The sequence below is a fragment of the Pogona vitticeps genome, chromosome 9 (genome assembly GCF_051106095.1).
Source record: "Pogona vitticeps strain Pit_001003342236 chromosome 9, PviZW2.1, whole genome shotgun sequence".
Classification (NCBI taxonomy): domain Eukaryota; kingdom Metazoa; phylum Chordata; class Lepidosauria; order Squamata; family Agamidae; genus Pogona; species Pogona vitticeps.
In genome coordinates this window covers 2672501-2688155 of record NC_135791.1, presented here as the reverse complement: position 1 = coordinate 2688155, position 15655 = coordinate 2672501, and the positions used below count along the sequence as shown (strand labels likewise).

Here is a 15655-nt window from a genome sequence, read left to right as displayed (position 1 = left end):
ACAGTTATACAGTAGGATAATATTTGTAATATATCAGACCGTGAATAAGTGAATCAGCAGATCCTGATCCTGTGGATAAGGGGGTTCCTAATGTATTGCATATACCACATTAGTATCCCAAGCCTTCCTTGGGGTGTTTTGAATACAAGGCCAGTCCCCTTTCTTGCCTCCATAAGATTATGTAGAGTTTTTCAAGTGAAAAAAACAAACACACACACATTTGTATTGTTCTCAGAGAATAGGGTCCTTTATTAAAGAGTTTTCCTAAATGTGTAAACGCTGGCACATGATTATTCAAGATTTTGGCCCCCCTTTAAAAACTCAAAGAAAAATGTTGGCAACTTAAAATATATATATTTTTGTGGATGTCAAAGGAAGGTGTACTTTAGCACTGCAAAAATGTTTTAGGCAAGGGAGAATGTTCACCAGGATACCCCCACAAAAAAAGAAGTCAGGTGAAAGGGCCCCTAGAGCTCAAGAAATCATAACTCAGGAATTTCTCTATGTCATGGCATTTGGAACTGGTGTCCAAGGATTACTTTTAGCAATTTAAGACGGAGGTCTCCGAAAAGCCAGCTCAGGAGCAGAAGTCACGATGCAACTGCCTGGAATTATCTCCCCAGCCAGAGAACCATCCAAAATGTGGCTATTTTTCAAGGAGGAAAGAGTAGAAATTCATGACACTCAAATTCTGGCTCAGTGTTGTGTGATTTGCTGTCAGGGGCTGGCTGGGGCAGCTGCTTCCAGGGGATCAAATCCAACCAACCACATAAGCATCTCAAAGAACCCAAGTGTGAGTAGATTCGGCATCACACAAGTAAAAAGCAGAGAAGGGAAAATTCATCTTTTTTTTCCTCTTCATAACACAACCTCCCCTAGACAAGGTGGCCAACTGTTTCTTCACAGTGGCTCTTCTTCCCAAGTCTTTGGTGGAAATGCCAATCGTCTCCCACCAGGAAAACCATGGTCCCTCAAAAGGAAAGGCTGCCTCACAGCATGCGAGTGGCTGACATGGTGAGGAAGTCTTCGTAGTTGAGCCGGGCGCTGCCGGTCATGGCGGTGTCCTTCTCCCGGAAGGCTTCGGTCATCGACTGCAGCAGCGTGCACACCTGGATGAAGCGGTCCAGCTGGATGCCGGGTTTGGGGCCTCTCTGAGAGTATCGAGACACCAGCAGCTGGGAGAACTGGGGGCTCAGGTTGTATCCCATCTGGGAGAGAGCTAGAAGACAAGCAACCCAGAGAGAAAGTGGGGAGAAAACCATGCTTGGGTGAAAACAAAATGTGTTCAACTTAAGGCTTGGAGGCTTAGCTAGGCCTAGCAATGCCTGAACTTCCTGCTCCTGGTCTGGTGCCAAGTGGAAGCGTTCTTTCTGAACAGGAAGCTTGGGTGGAGCTAAGCCTAGCCAAGGCTCAAAGCCTCCCAGTTTATCACAACCACCTTCAGACGTCCCGAGACCATCTCCCTTGAGTCCTACCTTGATGCAACTCATTGCTATTAATGCACCCCGACTGGTCGCGGTCGTACTGCTGGAATAGATTCCGCCACTGCTGGATGAAGCGCCACAGGGCTGAAAACCCGTAAAGGTCCATCCGCCCAGACTTCGTCTTATCAAACATGTCTGTTGAGACAGGGAAAGAAAAGATGCTGGGCTGAGCAACCGCCTTTTGAAGCTGGAGACAGATCCAGAATCTGAAGGGGACAGGACTGATTAAATCCCAGTTTTGCTCAGCAAGGGAAAATAACAAGTTGCTTTCAATGACCGACCCCTGGGATACGCTAGCCAGCGTGTGCTACAATGGTGCTGCTGGGAGCACTCTGGAAAGGCTAGCTTTTAAAAGGAGCTCTTTTCACCTCTGCTCCCATCTCCGGTTAATCAAAACCATGGGTTTTGTAGTATTTCCTCAAATCTACAAAATCTACTTGATTAGAGGAAAACTGGACCGGGGAGGGGAAGGTGTCTAACTCAGGCTAAAATGCCCCTCTCATCCCATCTGCAACATTCGTAAAAACAGTCTCCAATCGGATGCTCTTGCCTTTACAATATCACCTTGGATTTAGACATTTTGACAACGTCAAACTCTTGGTGGGAGGCTGTGATAAACAGCAGGAAGATGTTTCCCCAAGGAAATCTGCCACAAGGCAGCACCAGAATGTCTCCTATCCCTGGCTTTTATGCTCAGTTACTGCTGGAACATTACATACATACATACATACATACATACATACATACATACATACATACATACATACATACATACATACATACATACATACATACATACATACACACACACACACACACACACACACACACATACATTCATTCATTCATTCATTCATTCATTCATTCATCACGGACTATTTCTGTTTCGCCTGCTGTGAACACAAACATCAAAACACAGGGCCGTGTTCCACCCCCACTTTTTTTTAAATGGGGAAAGAAAATGTGATACAAATCATCATCATCATCATCTTAGAAGTGTAGAGCTGGAGGGGACCCTGTGGATCATTGAGTCCAGCCCCTATCAAAGAGGCCTGGTGGGGGAATTGAACTCCCCACCGCTGACTCTGCAGCCAGATGCCTAAACCCCTGTGCTATCATCATCATCTTAGAACTGCAGAGCTGGGAGGGACCCGGTGGATCACTGACTCCTCAAGCTCCATTTGAGGAAAGCAAGCATGAGAGAATATGAACGTCAAGCAAAATTAAATCATAATTATCATCCCTAGCATTTATACAGCTCATTTCAATTGTCTGATGCATCCATTACGTGCTAGTGCTTGTAACAGGATAGTTTTTTTTCCCGACTGGATATTTTTGGGGAAAGGTGGCAGGGAGACTGAAAGCCGCTTATTTTGGGTGACTCCGTGGATTTCGTGGTCACTGGGGTGAAATCTGAATGGTGCCCTTCCCAGCCTGTGGTATTAGCTGTGAGTCTATGACTAAGAATATGGGAGAGTTAATTTTCCAAATTACAGATCTAAGACTCCTCCAGTAGCCAAGCTGGCTGGAGAATTCTGGGAAATGAAATTAAAAATAAAAGTGATTTGTCCAACTCAGGAATCTACTCTAAGGCTTCCGCTCCTCTTGATAATACATGATTGCTTGAGACAGCATAAAAACAGACCACAAATGTGTGTCATGATGACACAAGGGTGATGCAATTCCAACATTCAAAGGAAATGCAAATTGTAAAGAGGGAAACCTCCCCTCTGACCAAATATTCATTTATGAAACACGGGCCTGTTTTAAGCTTTAGAATTCAGGAGCCTGGAAAGGGTATTTTTAAGGTCTTAATCCCAACTGGTTCTGCTAACTAGAACGGATCCCATAACCAGCACTTACTGTGCTAGCCATCATCATAGGCATCCTTCAGTCTCGAGAGACTATGGTAACGTGCTCTGTATGGAGGACTTTGACGCTGTATGTGAAGCTGCAGTGTCCTCTCCAGAGCACAAAGCCTGGGTAAAATAATATGGAGGATAGGCTGTTACCCAAGCAGCAAATCCCCCCTCTCTACATATCTGAAATAGTCCAATGGAAAAGCAGGAGCCAATATAACTGGTTCCAGCAATGGGATTTCAGATCTCCTAACCTAAAACCTAAATGCAGCTGATAGCCCTTGGCCGAAGCAGATGTGTTGATTCAGTTGCCAAGCATGTGTTAATTCAATATTTATCAATATTGAATCAACGCATCTGCTTCGGCCAAGGGCTACCAGCTGGATTTAGGTTTTAGAGGACAAGCACAGAAAATCTCTGGCTGGCACAGTTAAGTGCCCATGCTAATTGGGGGATTTTGGGATTCGTAGTAAGCCCCCCTAACTTTTCCAGACTCTGGATGTTGTTTTTACGGGCGGTCAAGTTGCTTCTGATTTCCAGCCACTTTATAAACAAATCACTTCCGAGAGGTCCTGTCGTTAAGACCCCTGCTCCTCTCTTGCAAAGCTGCAGTGACAAAACTGTGGCTTCCTTTACCAAGCTAATCCATCTCTTATTAGGTTTCCCTCCTTGCCCTAGTTCTTGGTGGGCTCTGAGTAGTCAACCCCAAATATAGTTTCCCGAGAGACTGTGAGTGGGAACCGACAAGCTCTCCAACCCCTCATCCTCAACCTTCAGCACGTCTGAGATGAACCCTCTCAAACGGGGACTCACTCATCATCATCAGGCAAGTTTCATCATTGAAGGCCGACCAGTTGGAGTTGACAAGGGCCTGCCGGAGTTCCTTGTTTGAAATGTAACCGCTGTGGTCGGTGTCTACGCTCTGGAACCAGGCAAAGGCTTCTGGATCTACCCCTGGAGGGACATTACCTGCCGGGGAGAAAAAGGCAAAACACGGGTTAAAACAATCAAGCCGTTCATAAAGCAGGGCCTGTGTCTGTTGCCCCTCACATCAAGTATTTAGCTGGCACTTGTCATTTGGCTGAGTCAGCTCCTGTTTTCCAAACAGCTTTCCCCCACTTCTAAACAGTTGAGGGATCAATCCTGTTGCAGGAGGCTGAAGCAACGTGTTTAAAAGAAAAAAGGAAAGCAAATAAAGATTTGCACTGATCAGCTATAAAGCTGAGTGCCAGCATGTGGAAATTGTGCTGCTTCAGCAGGTTGTGAGTGTCCCCCAGTTAGAGAAGACAGATGTACGGCTGTAAAGTTTTATTTCTACCCTTCCAGGTGGCAGCTTCAGTCGCCTGTCAGCTCCCACACTTTGCGACCTGAAATAAGGCAACCAGGACACCATCCTAAACCACCGGTCTAAATGGAGTTGAATAATTCAATTAGCACCTGCTTCTCCGAGTCCTCGGCACGAGGAAGCATGAGCTATGGGCCGCAGATGTGTGCTGAGAGGCCGTTTAAGTGATGTATACAAAAGACAAACAGCCTGCTTCCTCCAAGTCCTTTGCAAAGAGTTCCAAGTGAGGCTTGGAGACCCTGCGAAGTTTTGAGACTCCTAGAGACCACGTTCCTCTTGCAGAAAGGTGGAAATTGGACCAGACACTGGAAAGGTTCTGGGTTTGAACTTCCAATTTCCAGAATAATGCAGCCAGCATGGGAGACTTGAGCGGCTGCAGTCCATAAAACCCAAATGTGAACAGAACGGGATGACTAAAAGGCAATCATATTATTCTCAATACAAGCCAACCAGCATTGCAAACTGCTGCTAGCCCACCAGATGGACTGCTGGCCCACAGGCACCAATATTTGTGCAATATTATGAGTTTCCCTGGCCGCCTGGAAAGGCCCAAGAGATACAGTTTATCCGCGCTGGAGCTATACAGATCTGAGTCTTATAAGTTCTCTAACTTGGTAGTGTATCACGGCGATATTAGTGTATTGCCTGAATCACGGCGATATTAGGCAACAGCCCCCCTCCAAAAGAAACCTAAGGGAGGTCCAGGCACTTCAGAACTCACCTCCAGGACCTCCTGCCCCATAGGCTCCAGGCTGGGGGGCACCGTATGGATTTGTAGAGGGCTGGCCGTAGGGCCCTCCTGGTGCAGATCCTCCTCCATACATGCCACCGGGAGGAGCCCCAGAAGGGTGGCCATAAGGCCCTCCGCCAGATGGTGGGCCGTATGGACCTCCAGGGGCTGACCCACCATAGGGGCCACCGGGAGGCATTCCTCCTCCATACTGGCCCCCAGGGTAGCTGCCTTGGGGAGCCCCCGGAGCTTGTCTGGCAGGTCCAGGATAGCCCTGCGGAAGAAGAAAAGAGTTGTGATCAGGTGGCCAGTCTACAAAGGACAACAGACCAATTCAGCGGGTGGGCGGCTAGATCTCAGTGATGCGGAAACGCCAACAGAATGATGATTCTCAGAAATGCACCTCCAAGACTTCTACAGTGCATGCGGATTAACCTTTTGGGACCCTCTCATTTGCACCGCGATGGTGCAAAGAGCTGCGTCTGACTGCAGAAGGGCAGTATTAACCATGCCTGTGAATCCCAGAGAGTCAGGCAGATGGAGGGATCAACGTGGCACACAAATGCAGGGGAGTCCTGGGTTCAAATCCTTACTCTGGAATAAATCTCACATGGACATGCCACTGGATATCATCCTATCCAGCCTTACAGGGCTGTTGTGAAGAGAAATGGGGTCTGCTCCAAGAGGGTTCCAGTTGGCCAGGGACAAGAAAGGAGAAAGACAGGAGAGCCCAAAACCTCGATATTCAACATAAAGGCACAATATTTGAACTGGACTTTGCAGGAACAGGTTAATCAGACGGAAGGAGGAAATGCAAGGGTCTTAAACTTCAGGGTCCCTTTTCCTTCTTCCTAAACAGCTCCTCTCAATCGCACACAACAAGCGAAGTCTCTCACAACCTCCCTCTTCCAAAAGAATCATGGATGTTGAACTTCTTCAGGGACCCTCTCCGGAGAGCAAAGGCATGCAGGATCTGCTGGCTTTTACTTTCAGGCAAAGAGTCGACTAAGACCAGACTGGGGAAAAAAAATCTTCCCACCCAGTCACTCTGGAAAGGGAACGCATGAAACAGAAAGCTGATCTTAGTACTACCCAGCGGCACAACCACCCTGTGAGGCAGGCCAGTCCAGAATAAATCTCTGGGTCGGATCACTTAAGCAGGGAAAAGATTGAAACGGAGGATTTCCCCAACCCCACACAGGAATCCCTCACTTACCTGTAACCATTTATTATCCCAACCCTATGAAAGCGGGCTGGAGAAAAGGTGCTCCATTCACCCCTCAGTCTCTCAGGCAACAAACCCCCCCAACAACCAAGACCCCCCCAGACCCCCCCACTCCACCCAATGGCCCCATTTTTGGGGGGGGGTCTGTTTCGTGGCCGGTCCTCCTTCAGATCAGGCACCCCCGGCCGCACTTTATGGGGTCCCGAGGATGCAAGAGCGCAGCCTCACCTCCAAACCCCGCTTGTGGGATGATTTCAAACATTTTAGACCCCATTTTTCTCCTTCAGGAGCACCCAAGGGAGGATCCTATCCTTGGAAGGCAAAAAAGGGAAAGCTAAAAAAACCAACAACCTTTGTCCCAGGGAACTCCCGAAGACATGAAACCCCCACCCCATTCTTCGCCCCACCCCCGCCCTCCTGGCGCAACCGTGACGTCACTCCTTGACTTTCCCTAGGCGTGACGTCACTCCAGCCTGACGTCATTCCAACCGGGATTGCCCTTCCTGGTTTAGGGGTGGGGAAAGCTCCCCAGGCCGGCCCGCCCTCCCTCCTTCCCTGGGGCGTCGTCCCGCTCCCTGCTGCCGCCGGAGGAGAAGGCGTCCCATCATCCCCTGTTAGGTATCCCCTGTCCCATCGGCCGCTCCAGGGGCCGGGAAGGCTGGAGAAAGGGGATGCTGGGGTCCCTTCCCGCTCTGCGGTGTGATGATGATGATGATGATGATGATGATGGCGAGGCTCCGGCTGGCTCACCTGTCCGTAGGGGTAGCTCGCTGCCATGGCAACGCCCGCTCGGTTCCCCTTCCTTCTCCCTCTCCCGGCCTCGCCCACCCCCCACCACTTCCGCCTTCGCCTTCGCCCCGCCCCTCCGGGCGCACCCGATTGGCTGCGGCCCCGCGCGGCCGTCGGCGGAGTTCCCGTCAGTCACCCGGCTGGGTGCGGAAGCCCAAGAAAGCGGGAGGCGGGACTTCCTGTCTCCTTTTCTAAAGGGAGCCGCGGCAAGGGGGCGGGGCCGGCTTCCATCCTGGCTGGGGCATTCTGGGAGTTGTGGTCCAAGGTCACCCTTCCAAGCTCTTTCTGTGTATATATACAGTACATGCATACAAACACACCACGTAGCTATAGCCTTGACTCTATACTCACAGAATCCAGAAGGGTATGATATAAAAATATTTGTAGACACAGACACAATTAAAAAGTGTTTTACAGTATATACAAACACACACACACAAAATCCACACAATACAAATATTTGCACACGCACAATCAAAAAGTGTATTATACACAAATCTTTATCCATACTTTGTGTATAAATCCATCCTGCTGGTATGTATACATCCTCAAAGCATTGTGTATTTACATCTCTGTCCTTTTCTCTTTGCCTCTTTTTAAGAAAAAAATATATATTTGAAATTGCAATATATTGTCAACGTGGTTCTCTTTTTCCGCTCCCCCTGCTTGTCAGTTGTTAACTCTGGGCAATTCTCAGTGAAATCCACATTCAGAGGTTTTGGAACCTGAATACATATAAACACACACACCCAAGCCAGTAATGGCATAACAATACATAATTCTATATAAAGACACATCAGACAAAAATCCTGTTAGTGCAGTTACGCCAGTGTAAACTGGATCCAGGCAACAGAAGTCATTCATTAAGTTAAAAGTTTCTTATTCCCTTGTTTCGGCTTCTGAGGTTCTCTAGGGCTCCCCCCCCCCCGGCACTGCCTTGGATGGGGATGTGTTTGGGGGGGAAGCCTTTAAGATTTAAAAATCGCAGCTTGGTCGCCTTAAATTAATTCCATAGAAACACAGAGTGGGAAGGGTCCCGTAAGGCCATCAAGTCCAACCCCCTGCTCAAGGCAGGAACCCAGATCAAAGCAGACCTGACAGAAGGCTCTCCCACTTTCTCTCGATTTAATTCATTCAAAGTAATTATTTTCCACACCCAGATCCAGCTGATGTTGGCAAAACTGCACCAACAGGATTTTCCCTCCAGTAGGTGTACATAGAGGATTGTCCGACACTTGGAAAACTGATTTACATCCAGATCCTTTTAAAATGCTGGTGTTGAACTTTGAACGGTTGAGCTCAGGACTGGGGGGGGGGGGGATACTCAAAGGTCTTCTTTCCTTCCTTGTGGATGATGTCTCTCCCCCCCCCCATCCCAACTGTGTCATCCGTGATCCATCTTCTTAGCATGGCAGAGCTGGAAGGGCCCCTACGGATCATGGTGTCCATCCCCTGTCAAGGAGGCATAGCGGGGAATCGAACTCCCAACCTCCGGCTTCGCAGACAGTACCTATTAACTTGGTACTAAAGACTCAAACCAGACCCAAAGGCTTGTCAACATCCCTGTTGATCCATAGATCATATCTATATGTCTGTGTGGCCAGGCCCAGTTGCTCCATCAACATCACCTTCTGTTGCCTGTCTCTCCACTCCGGCTACCCATCGTGCTGCAGCAGAAGGATGATGGGATCAAGGCTCTGTGATCCGCTCAGTGGAGAGGCTGTCAATTTTTGGGGGGGGGGTGTCCCCCTTGATAGAAGTAAAAGTTTGACTTATTCAATTAAGGCAATTGCCTCATAAAAGATTGTTCTTACTTGAAAAAGAAAACCAAGCTGTTTGTGTGTGTATTCAGAAGAGATTAGCCAGCCTTGTAAAAACAGGCTCCTCGACCCCCCCTTTCTCCTTGCCTTTTCTTCTCTGTTCAAGGTCTCACGCTTTTCTGAGATAAGCATGGAATGTTGGGACAAAGGCCCAATTTAGGGAAAGTGAATTGTTCTGCGCATGTCTAAAATGTGTTTTCACTAATCCAATGAATTGTTGCTAACTAACTTAATGACCTCAAAGGCCCACCCCTCTCGCCCTGAGGGGACAGCTATAAGACTGTACCAATTCCTTTGTTCTTTGAAGAAACCCTAATCACCCACAAATTAAGGTGAAATGGTGTTTCTTCCCGCCAAACTGCAGTGGCGTTCTGTTTTTGTTTTTCCTCTTTATGTAAATAAAATGAACTTCAATAGAAAAGCCTTCGTGTCTCAGTCTTTTGTTTAAGGTAAATTGTTTGGCATAACAATTTGGGGGCTCGTCCGGGATCTCTAAACGCCCCGATTGGGGCTGGATTTTTATCCAGTTGAGGTCAGGCAGAACAGGCGGCGGTGAAGTGAATCGGAAGGCGCCTCTGCCTTCTTTTAAGGCAGCCGCTTCCTTGCCGACGCTTTGGCTGCTTGGCATCAAGAACTCGGAAAGAGGCACGAACGCGAGAGTTTTTTTTAAGCCGGCCGGCCAACGAATCAACAAACCAGCAGATCAACGGACCTGGTAAGTCGTAGTGAGAAACTCTGAAAGGGTTGGTTGTTGTTGTGTGAATGAAGAGTGAGTGACCTTGCGGTTCCCAGAGGTGGCCGTTGAAGTAGTCCGGGACCCTGGGCCAAGGTGTGCGACTGTTGTCTGTACCCTCCTTGTGTCTGCGTCAGAGAGACCCCTTACTCTCTACGCAACCTCCCTATCCTTGTGTCTTTGTCTCCCGTGGGATGGGAATACAGACTTCCAAAAGGGCCCGCGGGGGTCCAGAAGAAGGTCCAGAGGGGACCGAGGTAGGAATTCCGAGGGGGACGCCCCGACTCCAGGCCTTCTTGTGGGGGGTGGTAATGAGTTAGGAATTCCTGGCAACAGTGCGGTGGGCAAGCTGTTGCTGCATTGGGAGTCTGTAAAAAGGTACAGGAGTTTCAGAAGAGAAGGGAATGGTCCATGTGCTCTGGAGTTTAGACACAATTTGATATTCGTTCTAAAGGGCCAAAATTTGGCCCATCCGCCCCGTGTCCCTTATGTAGATTTTTGGATATGGTACCTAATCAAATTTGGAGAAGAAATAAAACTGGCAGTAAGTAGAGACTTGATAGGCTCTAAGTTACAAGGTGAGGAAATGACAAAATTGGAGTTTGTAAATTGGACTGCTCCACCTCAGTAAAAGAAAAGGAGGGGGATGGCGAAAATAAAGACGGGACGCTGTCCGAGGGACCGGTGACCCGTTCTCAGGCACGGCAGATGAAAGAGCAGGGAGTTAGTGCCCAGTATCCACTCAGAGAAGTCTCAGAGATGCTTTAGGGATTATGATTTACAAGCCCACAGAGCTGCTGCACATTTGTAAGCAGCTGGCTGGAGTCACATAGGAGACTCTGGCAATTGCCGCTCGAACAGAACAGGCGGCCGGGGAAGCACTTCCAGAAGTAACCCCTGGAGATTGGGATTTCCAGGATGAAAATATCAGAGGGCGAAGTGCAGAAATGAAAGAGTTCTTGTTGAAAGGGTTGGAGGCAACAGTCCCTAAGACTGTTAGCATGAAATTGGCTTTTTGGTCAACCGTAAGTTCAGTTGAATATCTGGAAAGGCTAAAACGCAATATGCGAAGGAACACTGGGCTGGACCCAGAAGATTCAGGAAATGAAAATATTCTGAGATTGGAATTTGTGTCAGGGTGTTACCCGGATATAAAGTCCAAGTTACAGAAAAGAAACTGGAGGAGTTTTTCTCTGCCCTACCCGCTCAGAAGAGAAGGGAATGAAGAAGCGGGGGGGGGGGGGGAGAGAGAAAGGAGGGGCAAGGGGCCCTGACTGTGTTCACTTTTAAGGTGGCTCAGGAAATACTTAGGTGAAGCTAGGCAAAGAAAGAGAGAGAGAGTATGTTGTAAAGAAGGCAAGGAAAGTTGTTGCAAGATCAGGTAAAGAGTTTTGAGGGGGAATGGGAAAGGAAAGGCTATAAAGGAGGGAAAAATAAGTGTGTATCAACAAGCGATGCAGCTAGAGGAGGAAGGAGATTCAGGAAAGGAGTCCTTAATAGTGCATGCCAGCTCGGACAGCAGAACTGTTTGCTCTAAGCTGAGCACTACAGTTAGCTGACAGGAAAAAGGATTAAAAAGAGAAGAAGGAACGTAACTTTCTCAAAGTTCATGAAAAACACAGAGAATGTTATCCAAAAGTGTATATGAAATGGAATCCTCAGGAGGAGTCCTAAGAGAAATAGGAGCGAATGGAGAACGGAATGAGAAAAAGCTCTTTTGGCTTGTTAAACTTACTGGGGTATAAAGGGTTAAGAGTAGGCACAGAGTAGGAGAAAAAAAAAAAATCGCCTGGTGTTGAGGGAGGGAGATCCCGGTAATTCTTTTCCATCTAAAGGGGCTGTAAAAGCCTATTGGAAAGCTACACTTCTGGATCTGTAAAATTTGTAGTTAGAAAATGGGAAAATCACACACACACACAAAAGACACTAGGGGAATTGTTGACTATGGAATCCCACAGAAAATCATGCAGGAAAATGACAGATGCAGTATGTGGATTGATTGGCAGAAGTACGTGTTTAAAAGTCTGAATTGAAAAGGAGGCTTTGGAGGTGTGATAGAGAAAGCCGCCCAGAGACCTTTGGGTAGAGTGGGCGGCATATAAATTAAATAAATAAATAAATAAAATGCAAGGGAAGAGAATTTGGAGACAGGAGAAAGAAATAGGTTAGTAGATAAGAGATAGCAAGCAGAATTGCTGGGAATGTTCAGATCACCCTCCTTGCTGCTCCAGATGCACAAAGTGGGAGCTGGAGAGACAAGGGGGGGTTGATTTCACACCAGGAATGGTTTGCCTGTTTTACATAGGCACTTTCTGTGGGAATTCCTTAGAAGTCACTTTTGCATTCAGGGGTCACTACCAGTTTTAAGAGATTAAAATGTGTGGTATTTTTATTGAGAGTGAATTATCTAGAAGCCACAGAGGATCTAATCATTGGCATGGATGCCTTGCAAACTATAAACTATGGGTTATGGTTTAATTCCTATAACAAACAACTACATCGAGCCTAAACCCGGAAATCGTTAGGAGAATATATTTCAGTTTTAAGGTGAAGAATTTGAGAACAGGAGTAAATGCAACATAGGAAGCGATTGTCCTGCATTCTTCACACCAGCATAGGACTATCCTTGGCGGTGGATGATGGTCAGTAGGCTGCTACAGATCGAGGCTATTCTCCTTGAAAAACTCGATCTAATACTGAGGGTTTATCAGAAACTGTCAGGAAGGAACTGTGTAATGAACATGATGGTATTGCCCTGACTGGTCTACAGATAAAGTTTAGGGAAGACCTACAGGAAGAGGCAATAGGGGGAATATGGAACCTGTACACTGACGGTTCCTCTAGAGTAGTGAATGGGAAAAGAATAACGGGATATGCAGTGGTAGACAGGATAAGGGGTTCGAAGTTGAATCTGGACCCCTTCCCCCGTCCATGTCAGCTTAGACAGCAGAATTATATGCCCTAAAGGAGCTTTAGAAATAAGCACAGGAAAATCTGTAAATATCTGGACAGACTCTAAGTATGCATGTGGAGTAGTCCACGTTTTTGGAAAAATTTGGAGTGAAAGAGGACTACTTACATCCCAGGGAAAGAATCTGGCCCACCATCAGTTGATACTGGACACCCTGGAAGCGTTGAGCCTCCAGTCCAAGGTAGCTATTATCCACATTCCAGGGCACCAGAAGGGAAACTCCCCGGAGGTAGTAGGAAACCGGCTGGCTGACGAAGTGGCAAGAAAGGTGGCAGGAAAAGAATTGAATCCCGCCCTCTTAGCAGCCCTTATTCCTACCAGTAAAGAGATCACTGCCCCTTTGGTGTATTCACAAAGGAGCTTGAATTGACAGAGGAGCAGGGAGCTACAATGGTGAATGGCACGCTAAAGTTGAGAGATGGAAGACAATGGCTGCCCGAGGGGGTGGTCAGGGAAGTCCTCAAGGCATTGCACGAGGGAGGACACTGGGGAGTTAAGGCTCTGGTCTCAGCCTTTCTGCAAAAATATACAGGGAAGAAAAGTGTGGTCACACGCCAACACCATTTTAGCCCACTGCATTCCTTGCCAGAGAGTAAATAAGAATAACCCGAGAAAAACAGAAATGGGAGGACGACTTCTGGCCATCCACCCCTTTGAACATTTGCAATGTGATTTTATTGATATGCCAAAGTCAGGACTTTGGAATCAGTGTTTGATAATAACTGATCAGCTCACTGGCTGGGTAGAGGCATACCCTACGGCTCGGGCAACGGCAGGGACAGTTTGTAAAATCTTATTGGAACAAATTATTTGTAGATATGGGTTAATCCAATCAATGGTTAGCAACAGGGGTAAAAACTGAAAGGATGAACCAGACTTTGAAAGAGCAAATTAATAGTTGATGCAACAAGCGCAGTTGCCCTGACCGAAGGGTTTGCCCCTAGCAGCTGTATAGCATTACAGGACTCTCGCCCTTTGAAGCCTGTGCAGAATGGAGATTTGGGATGTTAATACACAGAGAGTGAGCCTTAATTTAGATTTGTTCAAGGATGCCTTTATAAGAAAGTATTTGCTGGCCCTATTCTCTATTCTCTCCGATAACAGGGAGCGAGGCATCTCAGTGCAACAGACGCCATTGGAGGTAGCAGTGCATTCCTTCCACCCCGGGGATTGGGCTTATATCAAGGCATGGGAGAGTGAACCGCTCGCCCCAAGATGGCTTGGTCTGTTCCAGATTCTGTTGACAACAGAGACTGTCATCCAAACTGAGGAAGCTGGTTGGACTCACTATACCAGAGCCAAGCGCGCAGTCGACCCTGAGGGACGGTGAAAAGTTGTGCCTGTGTCCAAGGACGGACTAAAAGACTATTTTTAAATGACATATGTAATGTCCATTAGTTGGTTAGCGCATAAATATTGTCCTTTCTTTAGTGTGTATATAGAAGTAAGAATAATCTGGTCCAAACTTGGCAGGTACATTTGAGAATAGACAGGAGTCTTAGGGGACTCTATTTCTTAAAAAGATATTCAATTGGTGATCAAGTAGTGTTGGAGGATGAGGGGACCATTGATTGGGAGGAGGAAAGGAAAATCTTTAAAGATCAAGAACCTTATGAAAGTACTGACACTGATAGTTGCTCTGAAGAAGAAGGGTTTCGAATGAGGATTGTCGGATTTCATTGTCCTACCCAGGTTACCACTATTTGGGTAATTGCTGTCAGAGTAATGTCTATAACTCCCTATATAACAGGTAGAATTTGTCCCTGGTTTTCCTGTTCAATTAGTCGAACACCAAAAGGGGAGGTGGAAGAGTGGAAGGTACAGATACAAACCACTTCCTATTGGGACACTGAATACAAAGGGTTGGCCTGTGGTAACCAATTGATGGTACGCAAAGAGGTACGAGGTAAGGGCCGTGGAACTTTGTATACCAGCACTGAGTTGGCTTCAAGTCTAGAGTTCTGGCATAACCGAGATTGCAAGCAGTGCCCCCTCATTAAAATCAGAGATAGCAACATCAGCCCTGGATCAGAGTCAGACTCCGACTAGGTCATTCCCCGAAGAAAGTGGTCTTTCTACTCTCATACTTTCACCTCCCGGCAGTTTACTCGGAGTATCAGGTAATATCTGAAACTTAAAGACCCCCTGATAGGATTGGATCCTTTTGAGCCTTACTGTTATTTGTATTGCCATTTTTGCCCTCACCATTGGAGTGCCAGAATAACTAAATTTGACGAAAACCCGGCTTTGAGGTGGTATGTGCTTAAGGTGAGATATCCTGAAGGGTTGTGGACTGAAGCTTGTAGGCTGTAAAAACGCCAATTGCAAGCTGTCTGTGGAGAATTCAATCTGATAGCTCGGCGCGGGCAGAGACCAATTTCCAAGGGATGACTCCGTTACGCATCTTCGGTGCACCACGAAACGTGTTGGAAGTGTAAAAACGCAAACCCCTGGTCAGTACCCAGTCCGGACGAAGAATGGAATTCCCACTACAAGCGGAGGTAAAGCCCACCCCTCTAATGTCTTGGAGAAATATCAGGCAATTGTTTATTGGCAGACCACGGGTTGATGGCAAAATAAGGATAGTGTTAGGGCTCTTCTTGAGCCTTGTGCTACAAGCTACAGGATCCACCTGCCCCTGTGTAATAACGACAAGGCAGGGAAGCAGGGAACAGCAGACCTTAACCTATAAGTCCATC

The 15655-nt window shown here is 47.3% G+C and overlaps 1 protein-coding gene and 1 long non-coding RNA gene across 2 annotated transcripts in view; one reads left to right on the top strand and one right to left on the bottom strand.

Moving 5' to 3' along the window:
- Window positions 1-219: 219 nt before the first annotated feature.
- On the bottom strand, window positions 220-7515 carry PEF1 (penta-EF-hand domain containing 1). Its single transcript, XM_020812950.3, has 5 exons — window positions 7394-7515; window positions 5410-5692; window positions 4157-4312; window positions 1476-1619; window positions 220-1219 (listed from the first exon to the last, which is right to left on the bottom strand). The coding sequence occupies exons 1-5, from the start codon at window positions 7418-7420 to the stop codon at window positions 990-992; spliced, it is 840 nt and encodes a 279-aa protein (XP_020668609.2). The 5' UTR covers window positions 7421-7515; the 3' UTR covers window positions 220-989.
- A 1669-nt stretch (window positions 7516-9184) lies between these two features.
- Window positions 9185-15655, top strand: part of LOC140701910 (uncharacterized) — a 7420-nt gene continuing 949 nt past the window's right edge. The window contains exons 1-2 of the long non-coding RNA XR_012080916.2: window positions 9185-9967; window positions 14061-15655. The exon at window positions 14061-15655 is cut by the window's right edge and continues 949 nt beyond it. This is a non-coding gene — a long non-coding RNA (uncharacterized LOC140701910). The remainder of the gene's footprint in view (window positions 9968-14060) is intronic.